This window comes from Equus quagga, chromosome 1, assembly GCF_021613505.1.
Source record: "Equus quagga isolate Etosha38 chromosome 1, UCLA_HA_Equagga_1.0, whole genome shotgun sequence".
Taxonomy (NCBI): domain Eukaryota; kingdom Metazoa; phylum Chordata; class Mammalia; order Perissodactyla; family Equidae; genus Equus; species Equus quagga.
In genome coordinates this window covers 74,201,717-74,218,302 of record NC_060267.1, presented here as the reverse complement: position 1 = coordinate 74,218,302, position 16,586 = coordinate 74,201,717, and the positions used below count along the sequence as shown (strand labels likewise).

The 16,586-nt window shown below is 39.9% G+C and overlaps 1 protein-coding gene across 2 annotated transcripts in view; it reads left to right on the top strand.

Moving 5' to 3' along the window:
• Positions 1-16,586, top strand: part of ECPAS (Ecm29 proteasome adaptor and scaffold) — an 87,325-nt gene that overhangs the window by 38,687 nt on the left and 32,052 nt on the right. For both annotated transcript variants that reach the window (XM_046647955.1, XM_046647964.1), the window contains 12 exons: positions 612-678; positions 772-894; positions 2,910-3,013; positions 3,424-3,547; positions 5,338-5,418; positions 6,409-6,634; positions 7,341-7,432; positions 9,515-9,649; positions 10,640-10,802; positions 11,231-11,403; positions 12,797-12,898; positions 15,858-15,981. In XM_046647955.1, the coding sequence (XP_046503911.1) occupies positions 612-678; positions 772-894; positions 2,910-3,013; positions 3,424-3,547; positions 5,338-5,418; positions 6,409-6,634; positions 7,341-7,432; positions 9,515-9,649; positions 10,640-10,802; positions 11,231-11,403; positions 12,797-12,898; positions 15,858-15,981 (1,514 nt within the window). The remainder of the gene's footprint in view (positions 1-611; positions 679-771; positions 895-2,909; positions 3,014-3,423; positions 3,548-5,337; positions 5,419-6,408; positions 6,635-7,340; positions 7,433-9,514; positions 9,650-10,639; positions 10,803-11,230; positions 11,404-12,796; positions 12,899-15,857; positions 15,982-16,586) is intronic.

Below are 16,586 nucleotides of genomic sequence, written 5' to 3'. Positions count from 1 at the left end.
CTGCTTAGTATGATTTCCTCCTTAGTCCTAGTGCCTCCTGGTCTCCTCTTCCTTCGCTATATAAAGCAGGGAGCTAGAGGTGCAGCATCCTCAGTGGCACCGTGTGCTGCTTCTCCCCTGGCGCAGGTTCTGATTGGCTTGTGTAGACTAGGTCTTGCTCTTCTATTTGTACAGGGAAAGGAGCTCTGGGGCTCAGAAAAAAGCCACCCACATCAACTGATACAGCGTACGGTTGTCAGCAAACCTTGTCCTTTGTCTCTTGGCATGAAGTAACAAAGCCCCTTATCACACTAGCTTTTAGTTTAAATAGCAATTTGGTCTGCGATCTATTTTATTTTTATTAAAATCAGAAATGTTAACTGAATGCATGGAATATTATAAAGGGAATATCTGGACAGTATGTAAATTAATCAAGGCTTCCTTGGATTAGACAGTTGAAGAACTAAATGTTTACTTTAAAAAATATTTGGCTCGTTGGGGAGGTAATCTAATGATGCTGACACTGTGTTCAGAGATGAAAATGCAAGTTCAGGGAAATTTGTGTTTAGTTTAATTTCCTTTCATCTCATGGAAGTTTATGACAGTAACGATGGCCTTTTATTCTCTTACAGTCGAATGCCACATTTATTCACTAAGGATATAGCTCTTGTGCAGCAGCTTTTCGAAGCCCTCTGTAAGGTAGGGAAACACCAGGCAATTTTATGCTTTCTGTTTGGATGCTCACCTGGAATCCCAGCCGGGAGGGAAACACTGTTTTCATCATCTTTATAGGAAGAGCCTGAGACGCGGCTTGCCATTCAGGAGGCGTTATCGATGATGGTTGGAGCTTATAGTACTTTGGAAGGAGCCCAGCGGACTCTCATGGAGGCGCTCGTGGCTTCCTACTTGATCAAGGTAGGTCCACCTGTGTGAGCCACAGTGCCTGGTACTGTATACCTTTTACATTTTTAAGGACCAAATTTGAATGACTTTTCTCCTTAACTATCTTGATAATGAAGAGGAATATTTGCTTTCGTTCGGATTGTGATTTATGATCTATTTTTAATTCTTCAGGATGGAAATCTGATTTTAGGGGAAGAGTGGTGATATTCCTAGAGCTTTATGTTTAAAGCCTTCTGTGTTGGAAAACTGTTCTTAATGTCACGTCCTCCAAGTTGGAAGTATTTTGTCTTAGCTGGTAGCTGAGCACTACAGTGCACTGGGGTAGAATTCTGTAGGTAACATTGAGGGAGAAAAGCAGAAAGAAAGATAGATACATTTTATATATCAAAATGAGTCTGTACAAAGTAAGCCAGGACTGTCATACATACTCCTCTTCCTTCTCGTCTTACTTGGTTGTCATGGGAGTTTGTAGGAAAATTTTGAATATCTGTAGATATATACACATATGCACACATAATATGTAATATAAAATAATATACATTTGCTATAGTCAGTTCTTTGTCCTCCATTTCTAGGAGTAGAAAGAGAGGGATATTAGAAGAGGGAATGAAGTCAAAAGGTATTGATGAGATTAATGTAAATCGCATCCTGTTGAAATTTGTCTGGCATACTTAATTCATTTATATTGAGAGAATTATTAAAGGTTCGCAAAGGCATCTGATTTCTATTGAAATATGACAAGATTATTATGCACACTCAGAAAACTTACTGTAGTCATGCGTTGCTTAACCACGGGGATATGTTCTAAGAAACGTGTTGTTAGGCAATTTCGTCGTGGTATGAATGTTGTAGGGTGTGCTTAGACAAACCTGCATGGTATAGCCTATTACACACCTAGGCTGTATGGTACCAGTCATATGGGGCCACCATTGTATATGTGGTCTGTGGTTGACCAAAATGTCGTTAAGCAGCCCATGACTGTGTGTGTGTGTGTGTGTGTGTGTGTGTGTGTGTGTGTGTGTATATACCTAGTCTCATTGTTAAGTGCTCTTGGTATCCAGTGTTCATGGCTCCTGGTCACATATCGCGGACAAAGAATTGTGGGCTTACTTGGAAGCTCAGTAGAGTAGAATACTGCCAACTTTCCCTAGGTAACCTTACAAGGAAGAGTGATGCTTATGTAATGCATGTGGCTGCTGGTTGTACTCGTGCAGATCAAATCGTGTAACAGTATTACCAAACCAAAGCTAATTTATATTCTTTTTTTCAGACTATATGTAAGGCAGTCAGACTACAGGCTAAATCATATGGCTTAGCCTCTAATATCATTGCTGTTTGTCGTAGCTCAGGGAATGCTAAAGAGCAAGAATACCAGAGTGAGTGGGACAGTATATATTTATTAGCTCTCCTCTCACTTATGTTGTAACTGGAGGAATGACCTAGGGGGAAGGTACGTGAGAATGATTCTGCAACTGCTTTTCTGGTTGAAATTTGTATTTGTAGCTTATTACTCTATTTCAGTTAATTGAATGTATTTAAGTAGTTTAAATTTTGCTTTGGAGTCAGTTTTAACTTTAGAGCTAATCTGAAAAAGTTGGGGGTGTTTTGTTTCAAATTTGTAGAGATTCCAAGTGAGCTCTGTTTGTGTTCCCTGCAAAATGCCCGTATTTCCCTTGTGTGACTACGAGTTGGGGAAGCAGAGATGGTGGCCAGAAACTGTTACAGTGACCTTGGTCCAAAGGTCCGGCTGAGATGTGTGTGTACAGAGAGAGTCTCTGGCCGTGAGTTTTCCTGCTTTACTTGGAGGGTCCTCTTAGATCATAAAAGTACTTTTTAAGTTGTATTGCTGTCCAGAAGACACATAATTAAAGATCTTGAACAAATGATTTGTCTCAATTTTATTTATTTAGACATATATTTAATTGAAATAACTTTGATTGTTTACAATTAAGATGACTTGACTGGAATAAGTTGTTGGTAATTGAATTCTTCTTTTTTTTTAATCTGTGTGCATTTGTGTCAAACAGCCTGAAGTTCAAGTTCGACAGGTGGCTGTGAAATTTGCCAGCACGGTGTTTCCCTCAGATCATATACCTTCCAGATATTTGCTCTTACTAGCTGCAGGAGATCCGTAAGTTTCAAAGGTGTTAATTTGAATTCGGGTTCATTTTAAATTTATTTGAAAATTACTAAAATTTATGTTGTTTACAATGGTGGTCTATGGAATTTAGAAGCAATTGATTAAAGAGTTGCAATATGGTCCTTGATGTCATCTTAGACCCCTAGTTATAGTGTGGCTTGTTTTTTCCTGTGGGTAAAATTCAAAGATGCAAGCCACATGACTCTAAATCTCATGAAATTTCCACAAAGAAGTAGGTTCTTATAATGTATTTTATGACTGTTTGCTTCTATAGCCAACAATATATTTAAGACGTTTTCTCAGAACCCCAACTGCCACATAAAATTGCTGTTCCGCGTCTTCGTATGGTCTTTCTCCAATTGGTGAAATTTATTTTTTATTCTTGTTTGTCTTTCTGAAAGACGGGAAGAAGTTCATGGAGAAGCACAGCGAGTATTGAGGTGTCTTCCTGGTAGAAACAGGAAAGAAAGTGCTTCTAAGCAGATGCCTTCCTTCCCAGAAATGGTATATTATATCCAAGAAAAGGTATGGCATGCAACTTCAGATGATTCGTTTGAGTCATATAATGGATGATGAAAATAAACATAGATTTTTTTAGGTAACATGTTTAAAATGTTGATCACTGTTGAATAGTAATAAGATTTCTAACAATGTTAATATTTACAGTAAGAGAAAGGTACAAAAAAATATAATTCTGAAATGTAATTGATCTGTTTTGTCCAAATCTGAATTACTTACAGTTCCTTTTATGCTCTTCAACATATTGGCTGTGCTTAAAATTTTTCCTTTTGGTACGACTTGCTTAAAAATACATCTCCTGGGGCCTGCCCAGTGGTGCAGTGGTTAAGTTCACATGTTCTGCTTTGGTGGCCTGGGATTTGCCGGCTCAGATCCCAGGCCCGGACCTACACACCACTTGTCAAGCCATGCTGTGGCAGGCGTCCCACATATAAAGTAGAGGAAGATGGGCACAGATGTTAGCTCAGGGCCAGTCTTCCTCAGCAGAAAGAGGAGGATTGGCAGCAGGTCAGGGCTTATCATCCTCAAAAAAAAAAAAAGAAAAAAAATTAAAACAAAACAAGCAAACAAATAAAAAAATACGTCTCCTTTTTATTGTTTATTTTTATTTTTTTAATAAGTATATATTTTTATTTATTTATTTATGTTTAAGATTTTATTTTTCCTTTTTCTCCCAAAGCCCCCTGGTACATAGTTGTGTATTTCCAGTTGTGGGTCCTTCTAGTTGTGGCATGTGGGATGCTGTCGCCTCAGCTTGGCTTGATGAGCGGTGCCGTGTCCTCACCCGGGATTCGAAGTGGCAAAACCCTGGGCCCTCAAAGCAGAGCAGGCAAACTTAACCTTTATTTTTAAGGTCATTATTTGGGGCACCGTAAGTTTGTTGGTTTTTTTTGAGGAAGATTAGCCCTGAGCTAACATCTGCTGCCAATCCTCCCCTTTTTGCTGAGGAAGACTGGCCCTGAGCTCACATCTGTGCTTATCTTCCTCTACTTTATATGTCGGACGCCTGCCACAGCATGGCTTGCCAAGCGGTGCCATGTGTGCACCCGGGATCCAAACTGGCGAATCCTGGGCTGCCAAAGTGGAACGTGCTCACTTAACCGCTGCACCCCTGGGCCGGCCCCATGGGACACCATAAGTTTAAGAATGCTTCAGGGAGCAGTTCAGAGTTTTTCCACCGTAATTATAAGAGAACATTACATCTGCTTTTGCAAGTCTCCTGTTTTTGCAGTGTTGTCTGCTGGTGGATCATACAGAGTATTGGTAGTCATGACCCCCAACCCTGACCCTATCCTGCTTTTTACATCAATGTTTCTTTGAGTATGCTGGGTGATGCCTTATTGCCTTCTGCCTCTACTGGTGGTCCTACCATTTTGCTCAGATAGACATCTTAAGGGAGTTAGAGGTCAGTATGGAGCAGCCATGGTTCTCTTCTCTATAATGCAGTCATATTTGTGGTCAGAAGATGCTTTTGTGCTCGTATTTTCCTCCTACCTCCATTATTAATGAAAATCACTGGCATGCATTGGCCAGGGGTGACTATGTCAGTAGATGCCTGGAGTAGGTTTATTCTTTTTAAACAAGGCAGTAAAAACATGGAGTAGAAAAGGCAACACCCCTGTCATGTAGAGTTTGAGGGCCATGCACGATCACCAAGATTAATGGAAAAATGTTTTGACCAGGAAAAACAGTAGCAAACAATAATGTAGCTAGAAATACAGTTATTGTTGAGTTGAGGAAGGGCACATGTGCTCCAGTTTTCAGTAATTGTGTTTGTTTTGGGCTTATTTTATTAGGCTTCTCATCGAATGAAAACTCCAGCCAAGTACATGACCGGGACCACTGTCCTTCCGTTTAACCCAGCAGCCTTTGGAGAGGTAGGACTGGCATGTATTTCTATTTTGCTTTCTCTAAAGCTTCTAAAAGATAACATCACACCTAAAGAGATGTCTGTGAAGTTTTTGTGTTCTAGACAAACCTTTGTTGTGGTGTCATCGTTCTTTGTCAGGTTGTTTATTAGAAAAACAGTATTTGGCCGTTGGTATTATTTTAATTCATAGTGGAGTCTACAAATAGATTTATCTCAGTGAGATTCTCTTTGTGAAAGAACTGGATCCTCTTCACTGATAACCATTGGGATTTCATAGCAAATTAGATTTGAATTTTAAAGCCAGCAACATGTTGAGGTTGTTTGGGTTATCCAGTGTTGAAGGTTGGAGGGTTCGATTAATTTATCACATTTACTAAGGGAAATTCTATTAGATCGTTGACTTGCACTAATTAAACGGCAAGAGGTGATCTTGTTCAGAGCGAGTAAGAATCCTCACAGTGAGATTGCTGCCTGTCCTATTTTAGCTGTCAAGGAAAGAGCTTCCAGAAGACTTCTTAGTAGCTAGTTTATTTCAGAGGTTTTTATGGTGTCGTATCTACTCCTCTCTAGATGATCTGAGCTAATTTTCTCAAATTCTTCTGTCAGTGGTGATTAAATACAACTGGAGTTCCACAGGAATAGATCATTTGCACCAGGTTTCTGCCCGGTGTCTGTCTCTCTCTATCACAAACACCTTTTAAAAAAATAATGATTTTCATTGGAATGTTTTAGATTTTAAAAGTTGAGTTTACATTTTATCTTCATTAAACTCCATTTAAAAACCTCTTTGGATTTATGAACGCCTGTTATATAAATTTTGCTCCATTATGGTAATTTCAGTTAACGTATTGAGTCGTGTTTTCCAGCTTCTTGAGGATTGATGAATAGCTTTATGAAGGAGGGTGGGGAAATCAAAACTGGAGACTGTCACTTTGAGGAATAGCCTCCCACGCTGAGTTTTTGAGAAGCTCATCTGGTGCTCTTCTTCTGGTTTCAGATAGTTCTGTACTTACGCATGTGCCTGGCTCACAGTGCAGGAGTGGTGCCCACCTCTCAGAGTTTGGCTGATATGCAAGATCACGCCCCAGCCATCGGACGCTACATACGGACTTTAATGTCAGGTGGCCAGGCCACGTCCTCTTCATCTTCTTCCAAGAGTGGAGAAACCAACCCTGTTCAGATCTACATTGGCCTGCTTCAGCAGCTGCTAGCAGGTGTTGGAGGTAGGAGGGCGTGATGCTGAGGACAGATGTTAAAGCACTTCAGCAGAAATCTAATTTTAAACTCAGCTGAGAATTTATAGCAAAATTATTTTCTCTCTTCACTACTCTAACTGAACATTAGTCTTTGTTTCTTTTCTAAAATTATCGGATTCATCCTTGATACACTGTTTCTCTTTTCAGAAAGAAATGCTAACAATAGTTAATATATTTTTACTTTTGGAAGTAGGTGTGAAGGAGAGGGCATCTTTTTCTTTTTTTTAAATATTGGCACATGAGCTAACGTTTGTTGCCAGTCTTCTTTTTTCCCCCCTTCTTCTTCTCCCCAAAGCCCCGCAGTACATAGTTGTGTATTCTAGTTGTGAGTGCCTCTGTTGTGCTCTGTGGGTCACCACCTCAGCATGGCCTGATGCACAGTGCCGTGTCGGCGCCCAGGATCCGAACTGGCGAAACCCTGGGCCGCCAAAGCGGAACGCGTGAACTTAAGCACTTGACTACAGGGCTGGTCCCGAGGGCATCTTTTTATGGATAACTAGTCTGTACATTTATTGTATTGAATCACATACTGTATTTAGGTTAACTTTTGTTTGGTAGAACTGGGGAATGCCTCCTAAATCAGTAGCCTTATAGTTTAAAAAAAATTTAGTGATCTCTGTATGTTTATCACTTTTCTTGAAATTAAAATGGTTCTGAATTCTTTCTTATTTAGGTCTGCCGGTCATGTACTGTCTATTGGAAGCTGTCTCAGTGTATCCAGAAAAGCTGGCTACCAAATTCGTAGACAAGACAGAATGGATAAAGGTATGTCCTGTGCATGTATATTTCTCTTTGATTCAGTACGTTTTAAAATTCAGTCTCGTGATTTCGTCTCCCTACCAGCGTTCCTATGGCCTTCTCTGCTGTTAGGTCATTTTGAAAGCTCTCTCATCATCGGACACTGAGAAGCGTGTAGGTTAATGTATCTCAGTGATGCATCTAGGTGAGAGTGGGAGACATTGACAGTCATCTGAATAAAAAAAATAATTATTTGTAGTTTTAAAAGTTAAAAAAAATAGATTTGTATAGTTAAAATAAAAAATATGTAAAATGTCTCCTTTCCATAACTGTCTCCCATCTACTCAAATCCCTCAGCTTCTTGCCCCTTCCTCTCTGACCTGACACACATACATAGATCATCACTCGTTTATGTATGGTGTACCTTCTAGAGTTTGCTTATACATATACACATGAATAAAAATAAGCATTTTTGATTCTTCTCCCTTCTTTTACACAAAAGGTAGCATAGTTTTCACATGGTTTTGTACCTTGTTTCTCTTAATGTCAGAACATGGAGATACTCCTGTAAAACCACAGACAGAGAGAGCGTTTTCTTTAACAGCTTCATTGTTGTCCGTCGTATCAATATGCCCTCATTGATTCTAGATTCTTACTGATGGTCGTTTAGGGTACTTGCACTTTGCTGCAATGAACGATCCATCATTTTGAACATGAGGAAGTGTATCTTTTAGATGGATTCTCTAGAAGTGGAATTGGGACATGTGCTTTTGCGGTTTTGATAGACAGTGCACATCTTCCATATGAGTTGTACCAATTTACACTCCCACCAGCCGTGTGGGAGAGTGTTCTTGTCGTGTCGTCACACCAAAAAGATTGCCAGGTTTAGCAAATAAAAATACAAGATGCTCAGTTAAATTTGAATTTCAGATAATCAATGAATAATTTTTTTAGTACAGGGATGACCCATACAGTTTTATTTATCTCTTGTGCTACACAATGTAGTTCTTTTTGGAAAATGCAGCTTCATATATGGTAAAATGTACAGATTATCTCTTTTAAGTGTGAAAACATGAATGCAACTTACCAAGGGGTGTGAGTTTTGCACTTTTCTGCAAAATCTGGTCTTGCGAAAGTACTTCTAGTTTAAAGAGATTTATTCTTTGTGAATATTTGCTAATTTTAAATGGTCTGAGAGTTGTTTTTTAATTTTTTTCTTCTTCTTCTTCTCCCCAAAGCCCTCCAGTACCTAGTTGTATATTCTAGTTGTGAGTGCCTCTGCTTGTGCTGATCTTAGAGTTTTTGACTTTTGATCTTGTAGATCAGGGATTGTTGGATTATGGTCTCTGTGCCACATGTGGGCTGCCTCCTGTTTTTGTATGGCCTGCAAGCTAAGAATGGCTTTTACGTTCTTAAACAGTTGGGAAAAAATCAAAAGATGAATGCCATTTCCTGATCTGTGAGAATTAGTGTCCATAAAGTTTTTTTTTTTTTTTAAAGATTTTATTTTTCCTTTTTCTCCTCAACACCCCTGGTACATAGTTGTATATTTTTAGTTGTGAGTCCTGCTAGTTGTGGCATGTGGGATGCCGCCTCAGCATGGCCTGATGAGCAGTGCCATGTCTATGCCCACGATCCGAACTGGCAAAACCCTGGGCCGCAGAAGCAGAGCACGTGAACTTAGCCACTCAGCCACGGGGCCAGCCCCACGTGTCCATAAAGTTTTATTGGAACAAAGATACACCCGTTCGTTTACTGTAGTCTGTGGCTGCTTTTGCACTACAGTGGTAGGACAGAGACCATCAGGCCCGCAAAACTTATTTGGCCCTTTACAGAAAACATTTGTTGACTTCTGTTGTAGATTATCTGTGTATTAATTCCACCTGTTTTATACTTTGTATCTTTGATGAAAATGCACAGAAGATTTTTGGTGTGTGATTCAGCTTTTATTTTGTTTTGAAATAACAGCTTGTTGTGTTCTTTTCTCATGATTACCAAAAGATTGCACAATATAATGTATTCTTTTTTCTTTTAATTTTAAAGGTTAGATGTTGTCAGCAGGAAGGTAATTACATGTCATGTATATATTTCTTTTTCTGCGTCACTCAGAGTCTGATGAACAGCAGTAAAGAAGAGATGCGTGAACTGGCAGCCCTGTTTTATTCTGTGGTGGTGTCTACAGTGTCGGGAAACGAGTTGAAGTCAATGATAGAACAGCTTATAAAGACGACAAAAGACAATCATGTATGTTATCAGTTTTGTCTTCATTCTTTTTTGTGGACAGTAGTAGAGTTTTACATATGCATCTAGTATATTTTTAGTTTTTGTGTTCTTGTTTGTAAGATGAACATTTATGATTGTAAAGATTAAATGAGACAGATAATACATTGATTCAGTCAGTTCATTCAACAAACTTGGGTGTCCTGTGTCTGACAGGCACTGTTGGAGAGTAAGTACACGAGAGTTTCTAGAACTAGCTGGTACTCAGAAATGTTAGTTCCTTTTTTCTTCCACATCTACTGCCGCCTATCATTGTGTTTATCCTATCAGGAAGCACTGTCGAAACCATGTGCTTTCGAATAGTTTATCACCTACCTTGTGTATGGAGGTTTTGGTGATTAGAAATAAGGTCTTTTCATTGTATTTTGTTGGCAATTGGGAGAAATTATGCTTGAAAATTATGATGGTGTATTACGTAAGTGCTGTAAGCTAGAAGAAAGAGTAGGTGCTGTAGGAGCAAGAGAGTCACCTTACCCAGAGATGGAGTAGGTGTGAGATTAGGGAATCTAAATCAAAACACAGCTTAACTTCTCAGAATTCTGTGTTAGAAGTTCAGGGTTTCTCCTATTCCCTAAGGCTGATTCATTAGCATCCAGTAGAGCCTCAAATGATCACTTTATTCTTTGGCCTTAGGGTTTTGTTTTGTTTTGTTTTTTGGTGAGGAAGAGTGGCCCTGAGCTAACATCTTTAGCCACTCTTCCTTTGTTTTATATGCGGGATGCTGCCACAACATGGCTTGATGAGCAGTGCTAGGTCCGTGCCTGGGGTCTGAACCTGCAAACCCTGGGCTGCCAAAGTGGTGGCTGTGAATCCTAACCACTACACCACTGGGCCGGCCCCCTCTTTGGCCTTATGTTTTATTGGAGAGATGACCGTAATAAACACAGTTATTTCAATGCCTTCTTGTCCCTGTGAGAGAGACAGAGACGTATGCTATTGTGTTGTTAAATTCAGAGCCCAGAGATACAGCACGGATCCCTGCTTGCATTGGGATTCACAGTAGGGAGATATTTGGCCAAAAAGAAAATGAAGATGGCAGAGCAACAAGATGTGGAGACAAATGCCGATTTCCTGCCTGAACAGGAGGAGCTCATTCAGAGTGCCACAGAAACCATAGGTAAGGAATTTCGTCTTTATGCTGACTCGGATGTTTAAATTTATTATAACATTTCATTTCTTTTTACAGCATTGTATGTTAAAGGCACAAGCTTTTTCACAAAATCTTACTTGATGCTAAATAAATTCTGTGTTTTTAATAACAATGAAAGTGCTCTATTTTCTGTACTTTTTTTCTATATGTTTCTACACAACAGAGATGATTCTGTTGTAGGAAAGAATCTAAACGTTAAAAAAGGACACTACTCTATGCCTTGTTTCCATGGTGTTTTACTACTGAGTAAATGTCAACAAATTATCAACTGGTAGATACTGTAGACTTTAATTTTGTTTTGCTGTCTTTTAAAAAATCTTGAGTACATTGTTGGTTGCTTTGGGTCACAAGGAGGGTAGTGTATTATTCTCAGTTTGGTCTGAATGTGCTTGCAGGCTCGTTTTTGGACAGTACCTCGCCCCTCCTGGCCATTGCTGCCTGTACAGCCCTGGGTGAAATTGGCAGAAATGGTCCGCTCCCCATCCCCAGTGAGGGGTCTGGCTTTACCAAGCTACATCTTGTGGAAAGCTTACTAAACAGAATACCCTCCAGTAAAGAAACCAATAAGGCAAGTTCTTTCTTTTTTCCTTCTCTGTGAAATTCTTTTTATTCATAGATGTATAAATGAGCGAAAACACGATTGTCTTGAGGCTGGATGGCATTGCAAGAGGGGCAAGGAGTTAATGTAAAAAAGAATGATAAAATAGAGAGGAAAGTCTAGGTGACTGTTTAATTTTGAGTTAGGGGTGATTTGGGCCCAATCTTTGTGTGTGCACCATTTGACCCAGTTACTCCAATTTAGGCCCATAGCTATTAAGATTTGGGTAAAATATTAAATGCATGAGGTAATTCTTTTGTCATGCAAAAGGTGGATAGTAAAGTGTTAAATAGTTTTATGACTTTTGTAATTTCAGACCAAATCAAAATCTTAAACTCCTACAGCCAGTTTGGTGTTAAGAAGTCTGGACATTAGTAAGTAGTGTGAGTAATCTGTGAGGGAAAGGATGTTTATAGTTGTTTAGTTTTAGACAAAAATTTTCATCGACTTTAAAACATTTTCTTTGTGGTGAAAGCACTTCAGTGTTGAAGTATAAGATGAGTTAATGAGCAGAAAAATCAGTTTACTACAAGCTTGAAAAATATATAATCTTATTCTTGGTCTACCTACTGTTGAAGTCTTTCCAAGAAGATCACACAGTGTAGTTTTTATTAGTTGTTAGTAACTAATTAATCATTACCAAGCATGGTTGAGTGCTTGTAATGTATGCTAAGCACTTCACATACATTAATTAATTGCATCTTCAAAAGGTTTAGTGGAGTAGGCACAGTTGTCGTCTCTGTTTTCCAGACGAGGAAATGGAGTCACAGAGAGGTGGAGTGACTTCCTAAGGTCGCACACCTGTAAAGGCTACTAAAATGGCCAAGCCGTGATTTGATCTTAGCTCCTCTGGGCCCAGAACCTACATTTATAACTGTTAGAGTTTGGAGGATAGTCAACCTAGTTCAAGGCATTCTTCTTTCTCAACTGTGGACCCTTAATTAACTCAGTTTTGTGTCTTTCTGCCTCTAATAGACATAGTTCTGTAAAATTGGATACTTTAAAAAAAAGCTAGGGGCCGGTCCCATGGCCGAGTGGTTTAGTTCGAGTGCTCCAGCTTCGGCAGCCAGTTTCGCCGGTTCAGATCCTGGGCGCGGACATGGCGCCGCTCATCGGGCCGTGCTGGGGCGGCGTCCCACATGCCACAGCTAGAAGGACCCACAACTAAAAATATACAACTATGTACCTGGGGGCTTTGGGGAGAAAAAGGAAAAGTAAAATCTTTAAAAAAAACACAAAACTTGTGCACTGGTGTATTAGTTAGACGGAGTGCCGCTCCCTGCCGTCTCATTTTTGAAACGTTGTTCTGGGATAACGCTGTTATATACTTTGTTTAAAAAAAAACAATTTTCTGTTCTTTCAGATGAAAGAAAGAGCAATCCAAACTCTGGGGTATTTTCCAGTTGGGGATGGAGATTTTCCTCACCAGAAACTCCTCTTGCAAGGTCTGATGGATTCTGTGGAGGTATTTATATTGCTATCTGATTGTCAGTCATTCAAACAGAAGGCAGTTTTTAGTTGGAATTTTGCATGCTTTGAGCTTTTAAATTAAACTGCTGTTGATTTATTCACCAAGTACTTATTGCGTGCCATCCTTGGGCTCATCACCGTGGTAGGTGTAGCATTGGCTAAATCACCTATGGAGCAAAGGGCTTCTCTCATAATTTTTGAGTGAAGCACGGTGCATTGTGGGTAGAAGGGGAAGCCTTCCCACTCAGCTGGATGTGGGGGTGGGTGCTGGTATTCCAGTTGCTCCTGAGTCTGATGCCTTAGCTTCTGTCCTCTGGATAAATGCCCAGTGTCGTGGAGAAGACCTGCAGTTAGACGGCCACCAGCCCCGTGTGATAAGTGCCTTAGCACGGCCTCATCTGGCCCTCATCTAGCCTTGATTCTTGTCACTCACATTATTGTACACCAGCCTTGCCGCACTCGGAGCTTTGAATGACCTGCGCTTTCTTTTTTCTCAGCTTGTTGCTGTGCGCCTTGAAAAGCCTTCCCTGACGCTTCACACTAGAGTAGATTCTTTCGTTACTTGTGCTGTCGTGACTCTCCGTGCTTGTTCTCCACAGCATTTATCACAGTGTCTAACTGCCCACTAGACTGACGTTGAAGTCTCTTTCACTGCCCGTTAGGAAACAAGTGCCTAGCAGTGTGGTTGGTAATGGTAGGACCTCAGTAAATATTGGTGGAGTGACTGAACGAAGAGACGTTTGCATGTGAGGAGGTAGGCTCACCAAGGAGGGCGTGAGCACCTCAGTCTGGGTGAGGTGGGCAGGTTTTCTGGAGGTGAGGCTGCTGCTGGACCTTGAAGGACAGGAGGGCAGAGAGAGGAGAGTTGGGGCTGAGGACCAAGGCAGCTGAGTGATGGAGCCAGTATTAAAATTCAGGTATCTGGATTCTTAATTTAGTATTTTAAGGTGAATTTTTCGATAATGAATTATACCCATATCCAATTCTCCCTGGATGTCACTGACATTGTAACCACTTGGGGAAAAGCTTATGAGGTCTGCTTTTTCATCTTTTGTGTTTTATAAAATCTATGAGAGAGATGAGTTTCTTCTAGTTTTGTTTAAATAAATAAGGGTTTGTCTCTATTCCTAACTTGCTATTAAAGCCATTATTTTAGGGTTTAGAAGTCCAGAAATACATGAAAAGCTAGAAACATGATGGAGAGATTAAAGGTAAGAATGAAAAAAAAAAAGACATGGGGGCCGGCCCCGTGGCTGAGTGGTTAAGTTCATGCGCTCCGCTTTTGCAGCCCAGGATTTCGCTGGTTCAGATCCTGGGCGCGGACATGGCACCACTCATCAGGCCACGTTGAGGCGGCATCTCACATGCCACAACCAGAAGGACCCACAACTAAAATACACAACTACGTACTGGAGGGATTTGGGGAGATAAAACAGAAAAAAAATAAAAATGATTGGCGACAGTTGTTAGCTCAGGTGCCAATCTTTAGGAAAAAAAAAAGCATGAAGCAGAGAAGCAAAATATTTTCGCACTCAACCAGGATAAAGTTCTAAAGTTTTTTTCATTTAAGTTAAAAGACTGTTTGTTATGGGAAATTTTAAACATACACAAAAAGTAGGGAGAATAATAATATGATGAATCCCCATGTGCTTGTTGTTCTTAGATCTGTTATTTCTGGAGTATTTAAAGGAAAGTGTAGATACCATATCATTCATAAATGGAGTTGGGAGTTTTGTTTTATGTAATGCCAACTATGTTGTTATTAACAATAGGAAATATGTAAAAACAGGCAGATAAAATGAATCCCTAATATAGAATTCTCTGAGTTGAAATACCTTTTCTCAGTTTAGAGTTGCCAGAGAAGCTTTTGACTAGGGCTGCTGAGGGACTGAAGCCCTTAAGTGTTTTTTCATCAGAGTAGGCAGAATGTGGTATTAGCGCTTGACACCTCATGGAGACTTGCGCATTTAGTTGATTGAGCATAGGAATGGCTGCATTGTTGTCTGTATGCTTTGTAGAGTTCTCCTAAAAGGTCAGTATTCCCATATCCTGCATGCTTTCATTCTTCATTCTCTTTTCATTCCCCCATTCTTAGATTTCTTCCAGTTCACAGTAAACAGAGAAAATGCCAAAGGGAACTCAGATAGGTCCAATTCTGTGTTGAGTCCATCGTTCATGCTTGCGAAGTGTGTCAAAATGTCTAAAGCAAATTTTTAAAAGTTTGAGTATACGCCGTATAGAATGTTTTTAATGTTTGATTTTCGAAACAATTTTAAACTTACAATGCACTTATACCCTCAAGAACTTTACACCCTCTATCCAGATTTACCAAATTATAACATTTTACCACATTTGCTTTGTCATTCTTTATTTTTTCCTGAACTATTTGAGAGTAACTTGCAGATATCGTGTAATTTAAGAGTGCAAAGAGGAGGTGTTAGTAAGTTATAATGGCTGCTATTTATTGTGCAGTTACTACAAACCAGGTGTCCACTGGAAGCTTTATGTACGTTAACCTCATTTAATCCTTACAACCTTGATAAGGTGGGTGATGGTATTATGCTCATATTACAGATGAAGAAGTTGAGGCTCAGAGTTTAAATAGGGCTATGTAGCTAGTGAGAGAAGAGCTAGAATTTGGCCTCAAAGTCCATGCCCTTGCCCCCTAGGTAAATGGTATCTTGCTTGTGAAGATTAAAAATCATTGCTTAGTGATTCTCTACTGGGCGTGAGGAGCGCAACATGGACTTGGAAAAAATCTCCAGGTCGTTCTTACATTCTTCATTCCCTCACCCTGCCTCACCTTTGAACCACCCACTTATCCAAAAGCAATCCAGGCAAAAGAATGAAAACAGAGCATGCTGGGAAACAAGATATTAAGCAGCTTTGCTGTAAAATGGATGTTTTTTGGAAATGTTCTCTCTGATTCGTAGCTTTTGTTTCCTTCCTTGCAGGCCAAGCAGATAGAACTTCAGTTCACCATTGGCGAAGCCATTACCAGTGCTGCGATTGGAACTAGTTCCGTGGCTGCCCGAGATGCTTGGCTGGTGACTGAAGACGAGTACACTCCTCCTGCTGGTACCACATATTCAGCGAATTGATTTATAGTCAAGTCACCACCCTTTTCTCTTCCCTTTATCTCATTTGAAGCAAAAGAAAAATTGATAATTCCATTTTAACTCTTTTCAAATATTTATATCTGTCATCAGTTTGGTTCAGTCAAGAAAAATAGTTGGTTAAAGGAGAGTGAGCATGTAATGCATGAGAACTTTTTTTCACCCTTTGGCAAGCAAGCAGGGGAGTTAACTATGGGTTGCCTTCAAACTTGTGTTCTTTTCATGAGGATTGGTGTATTTAGCCAGTTTCATAAGTCAAGGCATAGCAGTTTCCAAATGACGTGTCCCCTAATCCTTTATCCCATAATGAAGCTTCGGTGTCTTCTGCTAAGGTTCTAGGCACCTCTGGACGACAGGTGCACTGGTTTTCAGTGACTGCGTAGGTGAGGGAGTGTGCGTTTTCTGACTCCGTTATAGACACTGTGATTTCAGATGTCTTGTGGTTTGGTTTGAATTTGGAATTGAAAGTATATTTTAGTATTTGAACCAGTATTTATTTTCTATCTTTAGAACAAAAGGAGAATCACCAAGTTTTTATATGTTGTCCTCTCAGATGAGGAAATTAAA